Consider the following 20,538-nt stretch of genomic DNA (forward strand, 5'->3'; position numbering starts at 1 on the left):
ACCTGTCTATATTTTGTTACATCGCTAACTTTTTCCAGTTCTGGCAAAAGGCCATTCTATCTCACTCTGCACAGATGCTACCAGAGCTGCGGAAAAGGAGAATTTATCGTCTTTAGGAAAAGGTTCACACACTTTACTGGGTGCACCCCTACTTTTGGGACATTTCAATATAATAAATATGCTATACCAAATGCATGCAGCCGTTACTGAACTATATGTAATTTTTAGTTAATACCGAGCAATACATTGAACTCCACCTGGCCTTTAGAAGCACATTAAATTCAAATCCCTGTATTCCTGAAATCTAATATTAATTTCATCCGCTACAAAGCACAATGAAAAAAGGCCTGATGTGCATACTTAACTTTCCGAGACAATCTAACCCCAAAGAGGAAAGTTACCAATCAAAGCTGCAGATTATTTTATTATTGCGTTAGCATCCCAGCAGCTGGGCATGCGCAGAACGCCGTGGTACCTTCGTTTTGTAATTGACATGCGCGGAGGGAGGCATTGTGGGGCGGGACAGTAGTTGGCATGCGCGGAGCTGAGCCGCGCTCGTTCATTTGGCGATAGGAGCGAGAAGATGGCGGATGGAGATGGTAAAGGGCGAGGGGAGGATGGGAGAGCCGAGAGCAATCGGGGTTTGCAATATTTGCAAGCATGGGAACTGGTAGTTTGGCAGCGGGAGTGTAGCACTTGAAGCCTGGAACCTGTAAAGAGTAGTGAGGGTGGGAGACGGGTGACTAAGAGCTTCAGGCCTGAGGGGGCTTCCGCGCGGTTTGTGTTTCTGACCTGACCCCCAACCCCCGCCCGCCTGCCTGCCTGTCTCCAAAACCGGTTTTTGTTCCGGATGTCGGCGGTCTGGTGGTGGATGGAGGGGGTGATCAGCGTCTCCGTGCTCTAAATGGCGCTCAGGGCCGAGGCTGAGCCCGAATGGAGATCTGTGCACGTGGCTGTACCGCATGGCGGCAGCGCCCGGAGCTTCGGGCCTGGCTGTTCGCATTGCTGCCTCCCACCCGTCTCTTATCATTACACCACGTGTACTGCAAACTTATTTTACAACAAGGTTGCCATTATGCATCGAAATCAAGTCTTTGCAGTAGCGTAGGAGTCAGTGGTATGCGATTTCAGGCAATGCTTTATTATATCATTAGGAAAGGCAAGTTTCATGTAGCATTTCCCGTGTCACATTTATATTAAGAGTTTTGGGACGTTAGCCTTCTACATGTGCATAACTTTCATAACTAGAAGTTGAGAATTGATTTCACTTTAAACTCAGGCCAGTGATCAGATGTATTCTGTTGACCATCCTTGATTTGGCTGGCTTTAGTTAAGTGGCAACCTGCGACAATAACAAAATCTGCAGTCATGATTGGTAACTTTCTTCTTTGGGTTATGATTGTCTTGGAAAGTTAAGTGTGCACATCAGGCCTTTTTTCATTGTGCTTTGTAGCAGATCAGATTAGATTTCAAGAATACAGGGATTTGAATTTAACGTGCTTCTAAAGGCTTGGAGGAGTTTGATATATTGCTTGGTATTAACTAAGAATTACAGTTCAGTAACAGCTGCATGCATTTGGTATAGCATATTTACTATATCGAAATGTCCTAACAGTAGGGGTGCATCCAGTAAGGCGTGTGAACCTTCTCTTAAAGAAGATAAATTCTCCTAATAAAATTTGTTTGCCTTTTGCAGCGTCTGCTAAGAAACAAAAGAAGCAAAGGAAGAAAAGTGGGGAAAGTATTGGAGTAGGTGTTCAACTTTTTTGATATCTTATAAGAACTATGTATGCACTTTAATAGCCTTGAAATGTCCAGTCTTGTAGCCTTAGCACAGCAAAGCATCTACATAACAAGGGAAAGAACTATGTATATGAATTCATACTGCTGACCAAAATTGCTTGAAAAGGAATGGATTTTCACCTAAGAAATAGGTCAGTTGGCTCCTTGAGCCATCTCTGCCATGGCTGATCTGATTGTGGCCTTTTAACTCCACTCCTGAATATTCCCCATAACCCTTGACTTCCCTGTAGATCAAAAGTCAATGCCCCATCATCCTAAATAGGAGACCCCTAATTTTGAATCTGTATCGCCTAGTTCTCGATTCTGTCGTGAGGGAAGCATTCTCTCAGTAACTACCCTGTCAAGCCCCCTCAGAACCTTACATGTCTCAATGAGATCACCGCTTATTCTTTTAAACTCCAATGAGTGTAGGCCCAACCTGCTCAACCTTTCCTCATAAGGCAAGCTCTTCATCCTAGGAATCAAAAGAGATCAAAACTATGCCGCCATCGAGCTGTGGCCTTGCTGACGCTTCCCAAGACTTCTCTATTTTTGTAATCTAACCTCCTTGGCAATAAAGGCTAATATTCAATTTGCTTCTAATCATTTGCTATACCCGCATGTTAACTTAATGATCCATGTATGAGGATACCCAGATCCCTCTGTCCCACAATTTTCTGCAGTTTCTCTCCATTTAAGTAATCTGCTTTCTATTCTTCCCACCAAAGTGGACAGCCACATGTTTTCCCATATTATGTTCCATCTGTCAAGTTTTACCCACTCAATTAATCTATATCCCTTTGCAGACTCGTATCCTCTTTACAACTTGCTTTCCTATCTATATTTGTATTGTCAGCAAATTTGGCTGTAATGCACTCAGTCTGTTCATCCAAGTCATTAATATAGATGGTAATTAGTTGAGGTCTCAGCATTGATACCTCTGACACCCAACTAGTTAGTTAGCCAACCTGGAAATGACCCATTTATCAGTGCTATCGTTTCCTGTCAGTTAGGCAGTCCTCTGTGCATGCTAACAATGTATAAACCCCCAGCACTATGAGCTCATGTGCAGCAACCTTTTATGTGGCATCTTATGCCTTTTGGAAATCTAAATACACTACACTACTGGTTCCCTTTATCTACCCTGCTTGTTACATCTTCACAGAACTCTTAATTTGTCAAAAATTATTTCCCTCTCATAAAACCAAGTTAATTGTCTGATTGCAAAATGATTTTCTAAATGCCCTGCTAACATTTTCTTAATGATGGACTCCAACATTTTCCCAATGATAGATGTTAAGACAAGCTGGCCTTTAATTCCCTGCATTCTGCAGGGATGAGAAATTTCAGCCAAATGGCAGATTTCCAACATTTCAATGGGATTCCACCATTTGAAATGTTTTTTCAACCTTTGCTACATCCTCTCCACAGCTCATTGCATCACTTGTCATGTGTATCATCACACATGGGTTTTGTTTGCTATGCCTGATTCCACCCACTGCCTCCCCTGGGTAGCTGCTTTGGATACTGCCTGAACAACAGAAATTATTGGCTGAGTAGGATGTGCCAGATTCCTCTGTCCCTCCTGGCTTTGTTTGTTGGGTGTTAGTACGAGTTCTGTTGTTGTAGAGGTGGAGAATGTGCCAGGCCACCTTCTTCAGACATGGATTGCAAGGTAAATGACATAAAGTGCTGCCTCTGCGTTAAGCTACTGGCCAGAGAAGTTGACTGCTTTAAATGATACGTGGTTCAGAAAATAAGTGACCATGGCCTTTAAAAAGCTTTGGGGGTAAAATACTGCACTTGCCCTGAGGCAAGTATGACCATGGCGTGCAAATGACTGGTGGAGCTAGGCTGCGGGACATCACAGTCCACCAACGATCCTGCCTTCATAGGTTTGCATGTACTTCCCAGCATTAGGTAAACAAGGCACTGATCATGACTGACTGATACTTCCCACTGTCCTGAGGGCTAACATGTCAGCCTCAGCATGTCAACTTCTGGATCAACCTCTGCTGAGGACTAAAAATTAGGGTCCTATTAGGTCAAATGGCTGTTATGTGAGTTCTTTATCAGCTAAGTCATCTTCAATGTTTGAATTGTACTGTGCTAGTGTCAGAGTGTAGAATCATTGTCCTGCATCAGCCCCCTCTTCACCCTGTCAGACGTACAAGCACAAAATATTCCTCGCTGTTGATTTCAATTCAAAGGCTTCGAGCTGGAGATTTCAAATGTTGAGCTGTGAACAGCTAGTGGTTTGCACTGTTACCTGTTCAATGTTCTGCTCTTTTTAACATTGAAACAAGGTGCTGATTTTAATTACCAGATTGTGCAGTAACAGTAAAACGATTGTTAAAGTTCAGGCCTGTGAGGTCTGTGCGAGGAAAAGCCGGTGAAACTGTTGATTAACACCCATTCTGCCCTCCCTCACCTTTTATGCACTGTCCCAAATTTGAGTGACTGGATTTGAATGGTGGTTTTGGCCCACCCTGAATGCACAACTGCAAAACCCCAAGCAGTGACAACATTCCATGGTCCCGAGCCATGTGGGGGATCTAAAATGAACACGATTCTATTTATTTCATGGTACTTTTACAATTCCTGATGATGTTCAAAGGTTTGTCAGTCCAAAGATTCCAGTTCAGTTAATGGGTGAACAAATCCCAGGAATTAGATCACTAGCAGCTGCAGTAATCATTAAATGGTTGCTACTAGCAATTAGAGCAGAGCACCCAGTTACCCTTGCATAGATTGTAGTCAGATATGAATATTTCCCATGATTTTACCAATTTCTCTTTTGACCTGAATTTGTTCATAAAATGTTTTCTCCTATGCGCTGTGATGTGTACGTGTTTAAATGCTGAGGTCACTTGGTGATTTGATGATAATGCACAGCCTTAACAGTAATAGAAGGTAAATGAAAAACAAGTGTTTCTACAAACTTGAAGTCTAATAATTCCACACATTTGAAGTGGCTAAGAAGTATTTGCATTCATTACAGATCATAAATTACATGATTCTTCGTCATAAAAAAATTCAGACCTTTATGTTTGGCCACACTTTCTGCTTCTGTTTCTGCTTCCCCACTTTCTTGAATAGAGGGGCTGCATTTGAAGTTTTCCAATCACTGCAATCACTATTGCAGCTTATAGGAACTTTTTAAAGATAACGGTTTCATAACTTTTTTTAAAAAATGCGCTAATTGAAAACAAGTAACTGATGCTAATATTAGATTTTACTTGATAATTTGTTTTAACCTTGTATTGCTCGAAACACCATTCCAGAGCATAGTCCTCAACAGAAAACATATTGGCTCGAATTGCCTGACCTCCACAATGTTTTAGTTTCCGAGGCAAAGGCAGTAAGGCTACCTGAAGTGCTGTAGTTCATGTCATTGCCAGTGAATGGCTAGCCATCCAGTGTCGATGAGAAAACTTATCATCGATGCTTTTTGTTTCATTGCAGCTTGAAAGCTTCATCAGAACTGAGGAAAGATAGAACATGTAAATGCAGGTGAAAGGAGGAGGACCTTTGATAAACTAGAGGATAGGAGATTATAAATGACAAAGGTTTCATGGTATAAAACCCAAAGGGATAGATATAGTAACAAAAATGTGCCCAAATGAGATATGAATAACTACACAGCAACTGTCCGAATACAACATAGGAATAAAAAAATTGGACAGAACCGATCACAGCAAAAAAATGGAGGCAGAGGTTAGGATCTAAAATTGTTGAACTCATTGTTGAGTGCAGAAGGCTGTAGAGTGCTAAGTCAAAATTTGAGGTGCTGTTCCTCAACCTGAACTGAATATTTCCAGCATTTTATGTTTCTATATCAAAGAACCAGGGCCTGTCTAGGATAGTGGACTTGATAAAGACAGCTGTTGCTCTTTGAGACAGTCAGGGTTTTTGGTCCTCTTGGTGGCAAGAGTATATGGTATAATATAAACATATATATATGTGCTAATAGGACTTGAAAATCAATGTTCGTTCTTGTACTTTCAGAGCATCCAACAGGTGACAAACTTTCTGATTGAACCAGAAACAAAACCAGTGAAATTAGACACATCTCATTGGCCCCTTTTGCTGAAGGTAATCTCATTCAAATGTACAGTTATATAAATATCAAATATCGTGTTGCAGAATGTTTGTATCTGTTTGGTCTGTTGAGTAGAATAGAATTCCTTACCAGTACTGCTTTGAGAAAATACTGATCTTACCTTATCTCTGATGCAGAAGGTCATTGGGTTCAAGCTCACTTAAGATGAGGACATAATCTAGCCTTGTATTTGAGTGACATACTGAAGGAATGCTGCACCATCATTTAGCTAAATCAAGTCTGCTTGCTGAAATGTCACATGGTGTTCTTTGAAGAGCAGGGTAGTTCTAGAGTCATGATTGACAGTTCTTCAATAATACCACTGAGAGATCTGGTCACATATTGCTGCTTGTAGGATCTTGCTCTATGCGTATTCATTGTAGTGTTCATAGCAAAGTAAAGCCTGAGGGCATGACTGATGCTATATAAATGCCAGCCCTTTCTAGAACTCTATCTTTTGAATTGCAGAATTTTGACAAACTTAATGTACGGACAGCACATTACACGCCTATTCCGAGTGGCTGCTCACCCCTCAAGAGGGAAATTGCTGACTACGTAAGGTAAGTTTACAACCCAAGGTACAACATTGTCAAAATTTAGCTGCCCTTTCTGTTCATGAAACTCCCCTGTTGTTGGTGGGGAGGAAACAGGAAATTATTCCCAGGAATTGAGAGCACAGGAGCTTAAGATAGTTATTGATGTTTCATGGCTATTAAAAGGTATATTGATTCAGGACTATGTCTTGGCAGGTCAGGCTTCATTAACCTTGATAAGCCCGCAAACCCATCCTCACATGAAGTGGTGGCATGGATACGCAGGATTCTGCGGGTAGAAAAGACGGGTCACAGTGGAACACTAGATCCTAAAGTAACAGGGTGTCTAATTGTTTGCATTGAGCGAGCAACGCGTCTAGTCAAATCCCAGCAGAGTGCTGGTAAGTAGTTTCCTTCACCAATCTCAGTTTGTTAGCAGCATATTAGTTACATTCTTGTAAAATCCCATGAAGCGCTGCATTAATTTTGATCTGTGTGTAGGATTACTAATTTCTTCATTCGCATCTACGATGTGGAAAGCTTCAGCTCTGTTTTTCTTGCTTTTTGCTTTCCAGTTTGAAGTGCAGTAAAATTCTTGGGTTTGGCTTCAATGGGATTTCAATGACTGCATGCAATTTAGATATTTTTAACCAATTACCCTTAGTAACCCTTCAGTGTTCTTGATTGGTAAGGGGATCAAAGGTTACGGGGAGAATGGGGTTGAGAAACTCAGCAGCCATGATTGAATGGCGGAGCAGACTCGATGGGCCGATTGGCCTAATTTCTGCTCCTATGTCTTATGGTCTTATAGTGGTACTGGCATGTTCCGGCATATGGAAGTGATTTTTGTAAGGAATAGTTTCTATTTGAGATTTGTTAATATCACAATTTGTGATACAGTAACTGACGTAGCCTGCCCTGACGACTCTTATGCTGTTAATTGTAGGCAAAGAGTATGTGGGAATTGTTCGGCTGCACAATGCTATTGAAAGTGAGCATCAGCTTAGCCGGGTAAGTAAGCCTGTTTCTTTTTGTCTTGTTGGGTTCACTCCCAGTTAGAAATCTCAAGATGGTTTGTGAAAGATTGTGCAGTGCTCTAGAATCAAATGATGTATGGGAGTTAAACGCGCAGGTTCTGCAAATTGCTGAAACTGACTGACGAGTAACAGTTGAGGGCAGGAATACAGAATTATCTTCATAATTGGACTAAGATGTCAAAATTACTTAGTTCATGCTGTCTCTATGCTAACCTAGAAGTTGTGCATTTAAAGATCTTGTGCACTCTTCGTGCCTGTTGATTTGTTCTGTCTCAGCTATCTATCTCCTTGCTCTATCCATAAGTGTTTGATGATATGTACGTGAAATGATGAATAAGTTTATCCATTCGCCGAGTGCCGCTAGCCACTTCTTTCACAGCACGCTGAGTCTGTTTAGGCTCTGGGTGAATTGCATTCGTCTTGTACCATGTGACTTATTGGCGTTCTGCTGAGAAGTTATTGGTCCCTGATTGGGTGTATGTGAATGAGATGGTTTAGCAGAGTTGGGACCCTTTTGGGATCCAACTCTACAAAGATGAATGATGCAGTCTGATCACGTATGTAAATAGTTCTAATTAATCATAACCCAACTATGTAGAGCTTTTTGATTGAAATTTCTGGTGGTTGTGAGTATATTGTGATGTTAGGGTGTCATATGGAGTTGTGAGGGAAGTTCAAAACTAATTTCCACTTAGAAATAACTAGTTGTAAGTGAAGGTTTAGGTATTTTTGTATTCAACCAACCCAGTACTGCATTATGTAACCTTAAGTTGTATTTCTCACTCAGGGCTTGGAGATGCTGACTGGAGCCTTATTCCAACGCCCTCCTCTGATTGCTGCTGTCAAGAGACAGTTAAGAGTCCGGACCATATATGATAGTAAACTAATTGAGTATGATCCAGAGCGACGGTTAGGTGGGTATTTTCTGTAATCCCAACAGATTGTAATTATGTAGAGCCTTTAATATAGTAAAATGTCCCAGTGTGCTTCAGGAGAAAGTCGTCAAATAAAATTTTGACACCGAGAAACATGTAATATTAGGATAGGTGATAGGGTAGTTTTTTAAACTTTTAAGCATTTTAAAGGAGGAGAGAAAGATACAGAGAAGTAATTCCAGCACTTATGGCTGAAGGAGCTTAATTTCATTGAGGTTGCTTAAGAGGTCAGATTTGAAGGACCACAGAGATCTTTGCGGGAGATTGGGGGGAGGGGGGGTTGTTGTGGGGCTAGAAGTGGTAAAGGATAGCGAGCGGTGAGGCTAATGGAGAACCATGGATATGTAAATGAAGGTGAGAATGTTGCCAGACCAGGGGCTAATGTAGATCAGTGAGCATTGGTCATGGGCAATGTGGGGAATGACATAGCAGGGGTTTGGATGTGCTCAAGTTCATAGAATGGAAGATGAGGGATTATCCAGGAGAGCACTTGAATAGCTGAGTCTAGAGGGACCAAAGGCGTGGATGAGGGTTTCCGCAGTAAATGAGCAGCCAGATAATGTTACAGAAAATGTAGCAACTGAATAGTTTGGAGACGAGCAAAAGCTGATCAACTGACTCAGCAGAAAGATGATGTAAAGTTAAAAACATCTAGTCTAAAGGAATCTTACAATAAACTGTCCTTTCATAAAGCTCACACTTGCCAGCTGCTTTCTAGCCACATGATGTTTAATAGATTACATTAGCACATTGTGCCAAGATGACTTATATCTATCACCCTTGACTGATGGCTGTGCACCCTGGCTTGTTTAATAAGCATTGTATAAATCTCTTGTTTCATGTACTATGTGGTGAAAGTGAGGATTTTCTCATTTAAATTGCCAAAATTAAAACTGCCATCCCATATACTGCAGTGTTTATATATAATGTAACACTTGTGTCCACGTCCAGGAATATTTTGGGTGAGTTGTGAAGCAGGGACATATATCCGAACACTCTGTGTACATATTGGCCTGTTGCTTGGAGTTGGAGGTCAGATGCAGGAGCTAAGAAGGGTACGATCTGGTGTGAATGGTGAACAGGTAGGAAAACTCCTCTATTAAATCTTAATTTAGCATAAGGAAGTACTTTTCACTGAACCCATTTTCTGGTTACAGTTTGGTTAACACAGGAAAAGTAATTGTTAATGCTTCTATTGTCTTGTTCTATAAGCTTATTGATCCCAAAGTGTTGAGTTTAGTACAGGTTATGTTCCTCCTGTGCTGGTAATTAAACTTTGGAAAAATGAAAAGCAATGGGGTTATTACCCTTGGTGGCAATGTGTACCCCCACCAGGAAACTCCTGGCTGACAGTTATATTTTAAAATTTTTATATTTGTGTTGGTAATTTGAGCACTAAAAGCTTTTGCTTTGTAACTTAGGATAACATGGTTACCATGCATGATGTGTTGGATGCCCAATGGCAATATGACCACAACAAGGACGAGACCTATCTGCGCCGTGTCATCTACCCCCTTGAAAAACTGCTGGCAACCCATAAACGTCTTGTTATGAAGGACAGTGCAGTAAGTAAGAAAACGTTGGAAACATGAAACATAAAGGTTGAGATGCATAACTGCTTGGTCAGAACTTGAAAGCACACAATTGTGAAGAAAGCTTCATACTCAAAATGTTAAACAACTTTTCTCTTTACATCTACAATGCTCATGAACCTGATGTGTTTCCGGTGGTTCTTGTTTGAGTAAATGATGGCTCATGTTTATGCCCACAATAATGTAGCTTTATTACGTTCCTCAGGGGAGCATCCAAAGCCCAACCATCTTCAGCTGCTTCATCAGTGACCTTCCTTCCATCATAAGGACAGAAATAGGGGTGTTCACTGCGCAGTGTTCACCATTCGTGACTTCAGATACTGAAGCAACCTGTGTCCAAATGCAGCAATACCTGGGCTGACAAGTGGCAAGTAACATTCGTGCCACACAAGCGCCAGGCAATGACCATCTCCAACAAGAGAGAACCTAACCGTCACGTCATGACATTCAGTGATATTACCATTACCGAATCCTCCACTGTCAACATCCTGGGGTTTACCATTGACACAGAAACTGAACTGGACTAGCCATATAGCTACTGTGGCTACAAGAGCAGGTCAGAGGCTAGGAATCTTGCAATGAGTGACTCATCTCCTGACTCCCCAAAGCCTGTCCACCATCTACAAGGCACAAGTCAGAACTGTGATGGAATACCCTCCACTTGCTTGGATGAGTGCAGCTCCAACAACACTTGAAGCTCTGAACCATCCATTGCAAAGCAGCCCGCTTGATGGCACCCCATCCACAAACATTCACTCCATCCACCATTAACGAACAGTGACAGCAGTGTGTACCATCTCCAAGATGCACTGCAGGAACTCCTCCAAGCCCCCCTTAGCACCTTCCAAATCCACAACCACTACCATGTAGAAGGACAAGGGCAGCAGACATATGGGGACACCACCACCTGCAAGTTCCCCTCCAATCCACTCTCATTCCTGACTTGGAAATAAATTGCTGTTTCACTCGCTGGGTCAAAATCCTGGTACTCCCTAACAGCACTGTGGGTGTACCTGTACCACACGGACTGCAGCAGTTCAAAAAGGCAGTTCATCCCCACCACCTCAAGGGCAATTTGGGATGGACAATAAAAGCCGTCCTAGCTGGCAGTCCATATTCCGTGAATGGATTAAAAAAACTCAAACTACTGGAACAATGCTGGTTTATAATTGCAGCTCTTGCTTTGTTGTAGTGGGGGTTGTGATGGTGATAAACGGCATTGACAACCCTACAAAGTTCCCATGCTCTCTGCTAAGATGGGTCAGTAATTTCTATTGAGCTATTTCTAGTTGGCGTGAAATTAGGATGCTGAGCCTGTTTATTCTTAATGTGTAATTCATTTCTGCATGTAACTCAATGATGAAATTATGTTAACATGCAAACAAGCCATTGAGCTTCTATGATGCTGCCTGTCAAAAGTGCAGCATGCTGAGCTCCTTGCCTCTATTCTGAGCTGTCTCATTAAGTGATTTATTCTGTTGTTAGGTGAATGCTATTTGCTATGGTGCCAAGATCATGCTCCCAGGTCTGCTCCGTTATGAAGATGGAATTGAGGTGAACCAGGAGATCGTTGTCATTACAACAAAGGGAGAAGCAATTTGTATCGGTAATAGAACCTGGAATTAAATGTTATAATTTGTGGGATAATTTGGAAATGGCATTTTTGTGGTAGCCCAATGTAACATGTAATTTTGATCAGTGTTACAGTTATCTGTTGTGAATTATGTTCATTTTGCGCATGATCCTCTAGGGCTGGCTAAAGGCAAGGCAGTAGTACCATGTACATGTGAAACGTTTGTTGAAAGAGATGTTTGTAAATCTCATGATGTTGCATTTCTGTTTTTGTGTTCTATTTGGCAGCGATTGCATTAATGACAACGGCAGTGATATCGACTTGTGATCATGGTGTTGTAGCAAAGATTAAGCGGGTTATCATGGAGCGGGATACATACCCACGCAAGTGGGGTCTCGGACCAAAGGTAAGCTAAGGTTGTTTGTGTGGTGGACAGGATCAAGTTAGTCTGTAACTACAGGCTGGTGGATGGTGAACATTTAGAATTTTGTGCAAAGATGGCGTTTGCCTATCTTGACCCTGGTAGATAAAACAGCCGACTTGTTCAAATGTAACACGATCAGACTCGAGCTGTGATTTCTAAGGTGAGTGGCTAACTGATCATTCAATCATGATGATAGTAAAGCAGCTGCAAACAAAAGGACTGTGCTGCTTTGAAATATTATTTGAAGTGTAAACTATGGGTGAGCTGTCTGTATTTTAGCAGAACAACTAAACAGCATGGCATGTCGGTTTAATTATAGTAAAGGAAAGAAATAATGCACCTGTTCACAAAGTGAGAGGGTGAATGGACTCTCCTACCCTCTTTTCTTGAGGGTTTGGGTTAAATTGGGCAAATTCTAAAGATTTTGACCAGTGGCTTAAATCTCTGGTCAAATTCCATTGTAGCTAGTGTTGGAAATAAAATAATTGTAAATACTTACCACTTTGCTTTTTATTTTAAAGGCAAGTCAGAAGAAAATGATGATTAAGCAAGGTTTGTTAGATAAACACGGCAAACCAAATGGAAGTACTCCTGAATCGTGGAAGAAGGACTATGTAGATTATACGTAAGGGCATTTTTTTTTTCATTTGAGAGTTATGTATTGGGGAGTTAAGTCAGATAAGTATTAACTTATTCTGCTTGTTAATATGTACTAGTTGTGCCACTAGGTGGCACACTTACACAATATATGGTGAGCTATATTGTGTATTTGATCTTTATTTAAATGGATCTGTTACCGATTATGTAGCATACTGGTGAACTGTCTACCACGCACATTCATGTTGCAGATCCTTAATGTTCATCTGTCTAACGAGGCCTTCACCAGTGTAAACTGAATTATTAAAAAACAACTTGTATTCTACAACATCCATCACGACCCCCAGGGGTCCCAAAGTACTTTACAGCGAGTAAAGTGTACTTTTGAATTCTGGTTATTGTAATGTAGGAAATGTGACAGCATATTTGTGCTCAGCAATTTCCCACAAACAACGTGACAACGGTGCGGTGTGTAATCTGTTTAAACAGTGCTGGTTGAGAGATACCATCATCCAGGACATTGAGGAGAATTCTCTGCTCTTTATCAAAATTATTCAGTGGGATCTTTTACGTCCATCTAAGGCAGCAGACGAGGCCTCAGTTTAACATGTCTGAAAGTTGGCACCTCCAACATTTGTAGCATCAATACTGTAATTCTAGATTTTATGGTGTGGGACTTGAACCCACAAACGTCTGACTCAGATGCAAGAGTGCTGCCAACTGAGCCATGATTGACACCCAGAGTCACCATACAATGATAAATTGGTTAAGAATTGTTGTGTGATAGCAGACAGTTATCCCTTTCCTGTCTGGTGTGGCTTTAGAGGGAGTCGGTCTGCAAGAGGAATTGGAATTGCATTTTCATTCCAACTGTGTAAAACTGTTGGATTCAGCGTTTCCTTACACATTCAGACTAATTACAATGGTGAGTGTTTTTTTTGGCTGCTTTCAGACAATTTGCCATGATTCATACGTTAAAGTTGAGTGTATGAAAGTGATCTGTTTGGCTGTTTGCTCGAGGTAACCAACTTTTGCATGCCTCTTTCAATAATGCGCACTGAATTATACAAATTTTCTTTTTAGCCCAGGAACTGTAGCAACATCTGACGGTGCAATCCAAATTCAACCAGCAAAAGTAAGTGCCCCTGTGAGTTGGGATTAGCTGTGCTGAATGATGATATTCTAGAGTCATAACCAAGAGACGTATAAATCAATGGAGCTAATTAATTTGTTTAGTTGTGTTATGTTTGTGTTCTGCAGGCAATTGATTCTTGAGGTATTGATAGTTACCTCGTTCAGAATACAGTGCGGGGATTATGTGGATGTAGATGATTTGTATGTGATATAAAGCTAGGGAAATGTTGCTGACTATATGCCAGTGTTTAATGGCCCTAGAGAGAAGTAAATTATGCCATTAGATATTTCATCCTTGAGGCATGAGCTATGCATTTTCCAAGCCCTGAAAATGTATTGGGATAGAAACTGGCCCAGCCTGATCACATTAGCTTCATGTAACTTTTTCTGTGTTGCTGTCGAGTCCTCTCCCAGGCCATTGCTCGTATTAGATGATTTCTATCTGCAAGTTTATGTGCAGTGATTCATTTTAGATGGGGGAGGAAGTTGGCCTTAGATGCTCTGATATTACATCCAAAATTCTAGGCACATAGGGATAGATGATCTATGTGCTGGCTTTGGAGGCATTGGTCACCTTTACATGCACCCAATCAAGCAATTACCCTTGACAGCGGGTGACGAAAGCACACATGAATAGTTGATGCCCTGATGTTGAACCTTAATGATGTGTTCGTTGTAGGGGAAACCTGGTGTCATAGTACTGGTTCTGCTCATTGATAGCAATTTATGTATGTTCTCAGAGAAAGCGAGAGAGTGAAAGTGAGAGTGATGAGCTGGTAGTCTCATCCGCCCCAACAACACCAAAATCTGCATCAGATCTGAGCAAGAAAGACAAAAAGAAAAAGAAGAAAGAAAAGAAGCAAAGGTTATTGCAGGAGACAGAGGTAAGTGTTCCTAGTATGGTGCTGGTTGGCACTGTTCCAGTTTGAATATTATACAGTTGATGCTTGGAGTAAAGAAGGGAAGAGGAGTGGGGAGAGGGGTCTGTAAAGTGCTCAGGGGAGGGAGCCCACACCTTTTGTATTCTGCCAACCCAGCTTGAGTTAATAAACTTGACTCAGTCTTTGAGTCAAACTTTGCAACTGCATTGTCTTCACACTCGGCAATGCTCATGTCATCTGGGCCAAAAGAGAAGTAATTTATTTGTTTGCAGGATGTGGGCACCACTGGCTAAGCCAGCATTTATTGCTTTCCCTAATTGCCCTTGAGAAGAAGGTGGTGAGCTGCCACCTTGAAGCACAGCAACCCATGTGGTGTAGCTACACCCACACTGCTGTTAGGGAGGTAGTTCCAAGATTTTGACCCAGCGACAGTGAAGGAACAGCGATATAGTTCCAAGTCAGGATGGTGTGCGGCTTGGCGACGGGGCGAGAGTTTGCTGGTGGTGTTCCTGTGCATTTGCATTGCTGCCCCATCCTAGATGGTAGAAGTCGCAGGTTTGGAAGGTGCTGTTGAAGTTTTAAAGCAGTTTTAATTCATTTTCCAGATTCCTTCAAATATATGGAAAATGATTAACTCAGTAAATAATTCCACACGAAGTCTCATGACTTTAACCAGGATTTTTTTTTTTGGACCATATTGTATTTTGCAATGCTGTTCCCGATGTCCAGTTTTAGAAAATGATGTATGAAGGCAAATTAGTCTCTTCAGTTGCGTATGTATAATTTTAATATAGGGAGATACTATTCTCACTAGTGGTTTTGTTTTCTGTAAATCCTCAGATCAAGCTGGAACTATTTTGTGCCTTCAAGGGCATTGTCCACATTTAATTCCAAGTTATGTTATCTTTTACTTGGAACAGGTGAAAATTGAAACTAGTGATCCAGAATCTACACCAGTGACACCCAAGAAGGAGAAGAAGAAAAAGAAAAAAGAGACTGATATGGGAGGATCTGGAGCTGAGGTAAGTGCTGATAATAGCCATTAATAAAGAGTAAACTCATGGGTTTGTTCACCTTTTTATTATTGAAAAACAACATACTTCCTGTTTGGTGACCTGAGATGCAGTAGTGTTCTATTCGTTATGGAGAACAAACTGCAACAGTTGGGCTCTCGCTGTAGGACCCAGGTGTGTACATTTTCTCAAATAGGTCTGCGTTTTAGGATGGGTCTGGCTATTTGCTCTCATTGAGTTCCACTCTGAAATGGTGCTATTTCTGGTCAGTATAAATACAGTGGTATCAAGAAGTCCTCCCTTTTAAATTGTGGCTTATGTCACATGAAAGCCTTTGCCTGCAATTAGTGAATACTGTCAGTGACTACTCCTTTACTGCTAACTGTGATCCTTGTGATCATTTGGCTGTTTATTTGGAGTAGGAAATCAAAAAGTGATTGCTGTACAGCAGTTAAACTGCTTAATAGTATACTAATGTTTACAGCCATTTTGTTTGCTAGCTAATGTCATTAATTTTCTGCAGAACACTGAAAGCTCTAAGAAGAAGAAAAAGAAAAAGGAAAAAGCTGAAACGGGCGAGTGATGGAGTGATTCAAAACATCTCAATTTTTGGCAAACTTTGTGGCAAACAGGGAGGAATGTTCACCCTGGGATAGAACTTGATGAAAATGCACCACATTCATTTCCAACCAATGATCAGAGACATTAAAGTTGCTGTGTTCAAATGACATTCACACTTGTTATGTGCAATCTTGTAACCAGGTTCTTGCTCCCACATTCAGTTCACTATCTTGCTGTAAAGGTGGTGGTCAAGGGGTGTTCATAAATTGCACTCATGTTTATCATGTTCATAGTTAACGCTCCAGGAAAGGTTCATTCTTCTGATAAGGAAAGAATATTCAGGGGCAGAAAATCAGCATACACTTTCAGCTGCTGCCAGTACTTCATTTAAAGTTAGTATTGCCCCATTGTTATGCATATTGTATATGATGCCATTTGCTTTGTACAAGGGGCACTTACAATATTCATGATGGTAGTGGTATGCAATAATGTAGCAATTCTACCTTGAATCTAGTATCTGCTTAATGCTCGACAGCAGTTACAGTCTAGGGCTGTAAATGGTCTGTGACTTTTCAGATATAAACATTTTATACGTGGGTGAAAATGTATTGGCAAAATTATGTCATGTGGGCTGAATGCCAAAATTGGCCAGGTTTCAAGATTGAAACGTCTGCTGATCAGGTATAGTTGCTCTGAATTAGCCCATTGCTTTCCTGAGTGTTGTGTTAATTTGTTGTCATTTAGTTTTAATGACGTCTTGACTTTTCATTGGAGAATGTAACAGGCTGCTACCTCCCCCATACCCTTGTAAAGCTGAGTTTGACATTTAACCAGGAGAGTCTGGACAATGAAAGACTTTTTGCTTCCATCCATCTTGGCTTCTATCCCTCTAATGGGATAAATTTGGAGGTTACTTTAATATGAATATTTTAAATATTTTTATATTGGTGATTTATGTCACCATAATGATTATGTACATTGTAAAAGAAGTAAAAGGCAGTTTTTTTTGTGTCCAATAAACTTTTGCCTTACCAGATGTGCTGTGTTTGGGTTCAACCAGTTTGAGCCAAGTGCACATTTAACTGTACAGGTATGTCTGACGTTGTAACAGATTTTTTCTTATTTTTTAAACAAAAATAAATGGCTTCTTTATACTTGCTGTTCTTGTATTTAAAAAAAATTCTGTTTAATTGATCTTTTGTAGAAGAATATGAATGCAGAATATTAGCAAGGGAGTTGACCACTGCGATGTCACTGAACATTGGCTGCAATCAATCAGATTTAGGGATATTTTCATGTTTAGAAATTGAGAGGGCTTTATACTTCACAGCACAGCATGGTCTGCTTCACAGCACAATTCATGCAACTAGTCATGTGGGCTGATTCTGAATGTCAGTAACTAGCATCCTTAACAGCTGCCACTGTTTTCATATTTTATAAATACATGTGGAAGGATCCCTTCCATGTTTAAAGTATTCTGTCTGTCTTTCCACTATAAACCTTGCATAGCCAGTGCACAAATAGCAGGAGGCTCTGTTAGACATTGTTGTCCCTGTCACCCTAGTGAACACACATTTTAGTTATGATAGGGCAGATTGAGATAGCTAAGTAATGCCTCAGGCTTTAGGTTTGATGTAAATGGTGAAATATCAAGTTGTCTCCAGTTGTTTTTAAAAAAAAGTAACATTTTAAAATTTCACCTGAGTGATGGTGAGCCAAACAGCAACATAACTTAAGTATAAGCCAGCTTGTAGTGTTGCATACGTTCAGCCTGGTCTCCACAGTTGCTTGGAGGCAGAGCTAGTTTCACTCCAAAATCATGGAGTGATCTCACACATATTTGAATATTTCAGAAACATGAGTTGCTGTGCCCTGTTCATCAAAAATCTATAATTTACTTCACATTCACCAAATAGGTGAATGCTTTTATTCAAATGGCATTGTATATTTCATGCTCGCAGTAAAATACTTAGCACCTAAAATTTTGCATGAAAACTCAAGTAGAATAGAGGCATTTAATATTCCATTCTCTGTTATGACACGTTAAAGGGGCAAACAAGTGTCAGACATGACCATAAAGATCATGTGTGAATGCCTTACACCTATCTTAAAGTTCAAATGTGGTGTGGTGAGATGGCAATTTTCTTGAGGGTATTCATTAACCAATTATCAGGAATAAGGGAATTGTGAAGCTACAGCGAAGACAACTAAAGTCTGAGTTCAGCGAAGGGGCATTATTGGAGTGAAATAGAAATTTATCCTAAGAACAATATACCTGATTAAATTTGGTGACCTAAGTATTGCATCAGAGTTTGAAGTATTAAAAGTGTTCACTTTGTGTGAATACAATTGAAGTTTATGACCCTGTTAAGTTTCCCTGCTAATTTAAATGCATTCTGCAATCTGTCTTATGTTCAGAATAAGAACAAAGAACACCACAGGAACAGGCCCTTCAAGCCTGTGCCGATCACATTGCCTGTCAAACTAAAACATTTTGCATTTCCAGGGCCTGTATCCCTCTATTCCCATCCTATTCATGTATTTGTCAAGCTGCCTCAACACCACTATCGTACCTGCTTCTACCACCTCTGGCAGCAAATTCCAGACACATACTACCCTCTGCGTAAAAAAACTTGCCCCGCACATCTCTAAAGTTTTCTCCTCTAACCTTAAATCTATGTCCCCATGTAATTGACTCTTCCACCCTGAGAAAAAGCTTCTGATTATCTACTCTGTCCATGCCACTCAATTTTGTAAACTATCAAGTTGCCCATCACTAGTGAGAACAAAACAAAAACAGAATTACCTGGAAAAACTCAGCAGGTCTGGCAGCATCGGCGGAGAAGAAAAGAGTTGACGTTTCGAGTCCTCATGACCCTTCGACAGAACTTGAGTTCGAGTCCAGGAAAGAGCTGAAATATAAGCTGGTTTAAGGTGTGTGTGTGGGGGGCGGAGAGATAGAGAGACAGAGAGGTGGAGGGGGTTGGTGTGGTTGTAGCGACAAACAAGCAGTGATAGAAGCAGATCATCAAAAGATGTCAACAACAATACTACAATAGAACACATAGGTGTTAAAGTTAAAGTTGGTGATATTATCTAAACGAATGTGCTAATTAAGAATGGATGGTAGGGCACTCAAGGTATAGCTCTAGTGGGTTTTTTTTTATTTTATATAATGGAAATAGGTGGGAAAAGGAAAATCTTTATAATTTATTGGGAAAAAAAAAAGAAGGGGGAAACAGAAAGGGGGTGGGGATGGGGGAGGGGACTCACGACCTAAAGTTGTTGAATTCAATATTCAGTCCGGAAGGCTGTAAAGTCCCTAGTCGGAAGATGAGGTGTTGTTCCTCCAGTTTGCGTTGGGCTTCACTGGAACAATGCAGCAAGCCAAGGACAGACATGTGGGCAAGAGAGCAGGGTGGAGTGTTAAAATGGCAAGCGACAGGGAGGTTTGGGTCATTCTTGCGGACAGACCGCAGGTGTTCTGAAAAGCGGTCGCCCAGTTTACGTTTGGTCTCTCCAATGTAGAGGAGACCACATTGGGAGCAACGAATGCAGTAGACTAAGTTGGGGGAAATGCAAGTGAAATGCTGCTTCACTTGAAAGGAGTGTTTGGGTCCTTGGACGGTGAGGAGAGAGGAAGTGAAGGGGCAGGTGTTGCATCTTTTGCGTGGGCAAGGGGTTGTGCCATAGGAGGGGGTTGAGGAGTAGGGGGTGATGGAGGAGTGGACCAGGGTGTCCCGGAGGGAGCGATCCCTACGGAATGCCGATAAGGGGGGTGAAGGGAAGATGTGTTTGGTAGTGGCATCATGCTGGAGTTGGCGGAAATGGCGGAGGATGATCCTTTGAATGCGGAGGCTGGTGGGGTGATAAGTGAGGACAAGGGGGACCCTATCATGTTTCTGGGAGGGAGGAGAAGGAGTGAGGGCGGATGCGCGGGAGATGGGCCGGACACGGTTGAGGGCCCTGTCAACGACCGTGGGTGGAAAACCTCGGTTAAGGAAGAAGGAGGACATGTCAGAGGAACTGTTTTTGAATGTAGCATCATCGGAACAGATGCGACGGAGGCGAAGGAACTGAGAGAATGGGATGGAGTCCTTACAGGAAGTGGGGTGTGAGGAGCTGTAGTCGAGATAGCTGTGGGTGTCGGTGGGTTTGTAATGGATATTGGTGGACAGTCTATCACCAGAGATTGAGACAGAGAGGTCAAGGAAGGGAAGGGAAGTGTCAGAGATGGACCACGTGAAAATGATGGAGGGGTGGAGATTGGAAGCCAAATTAATAAATTTTTCCAAGTCCTGACGAGAGCATGAAGCAGCACCGAAATAATCATCGATGTACCGGAGAAAGAGTTGTGGAAGGGGGCCGGAGTAG

The 20,538-nt window shown here is 41.4% G+C and overlaps 1 protein-coding gene and 3 non-coding genes across 4 annotated transcripts; all 4 read left to right on the forward strand.

Moving 5' to 3' along the window:
* Positions 1–517: 517 nt before the first annotated feature.
* Positions 518–17,318, forward strand: dkc1 (dyskeratosis congenita 1, dyskerin). Its single transcript, XM_041195717.1, has 16 exons — positions 518–599; positions 1,697–1,749; positions 5,791–5,877; positions 6,353–6,444; positions 6,634–6,818; positions 7,364–7,428; positions 8,242–8,368; positions 9,341–9,471; positions 9,811–9,954; positions 11,467–11,587; positions 11,842–11,960; positions 12,500–12,603; positions 13,659–13,710; positions 14,450–14,593; positions 15,511–15,612; positions 16,127–17,318. The coding sequence occupies exons 1-16, from the start codon at positions 584–586 to the stop codon at positions 16,184–16,186; spliced, it is 1,602 nt and encodes a 533-aa protein (XP_041051651.1). The 5' UTR covers positions 518–583; the 3' UTR covers positions 16,187–17,318.
* LOC121282667 lies at positions 7,776–8,011 on the forward strand. Its single transcript, XR_005944104.1, has one exon. It is a non-coding gene; the product is annotated as a small nucleolar RNA SNORD17 (small nucleolar RNA).
* On the forward strand, positions 9,107–9,182 carry LOC121282658. Its single transcript, XR_005944097.1, has one exon. It is a non-coding gene; the product is annotated as a small nucleolar RNA SNORD83 (small nucleolar RNA).
* On the forward strand, positions 9,610–9,728 carry LOC121282661. The gene has a single exon (XR_005944100.1). It is a non-coding gene; the product is annotated as a small nucleolar RNA SNORA36 family (small nucleolar RNA).
* Positions 17,319–20,538: the final 3,220 nt, after the last annotated feature.

This window comes from Carcharodon carcharias, chromosome 9 (assembly GCF_017639515.1).
Source record: "Carcharodon carcharias isolate sCarCar2 chromosome 9, sCarCar2.pri, whole genome shotgun sequence".
Classification (NCBI taxonomy): domain Eukaryota; kingdom Metazoa; phylum Chordata; class Chondrichthyes; order Lamniformes; family Lamnidae; genus Carcharodon; species Carcharodon carcharias.

Excerpts from the sequence above, each read along its gene's own strand:
- dkc1 (XM_041195717.1), top strand. Across the intron at positions 5,878-6,352 it reads ATTGGCCCCTTTTGCTGAAG|AATTTTGACAAACTTAATGT; the intron begins GTAATCTCATTC and ends TTTGAATTGCAG. Across the intron at positions 11,961-12,499 it reads AGTGGGGTCTCGGACCAAAG|GCAAGTCAGAAGAAAATGAT; the intron begins GTAAGCTAAGGT and ends TTTATTTTAAAG.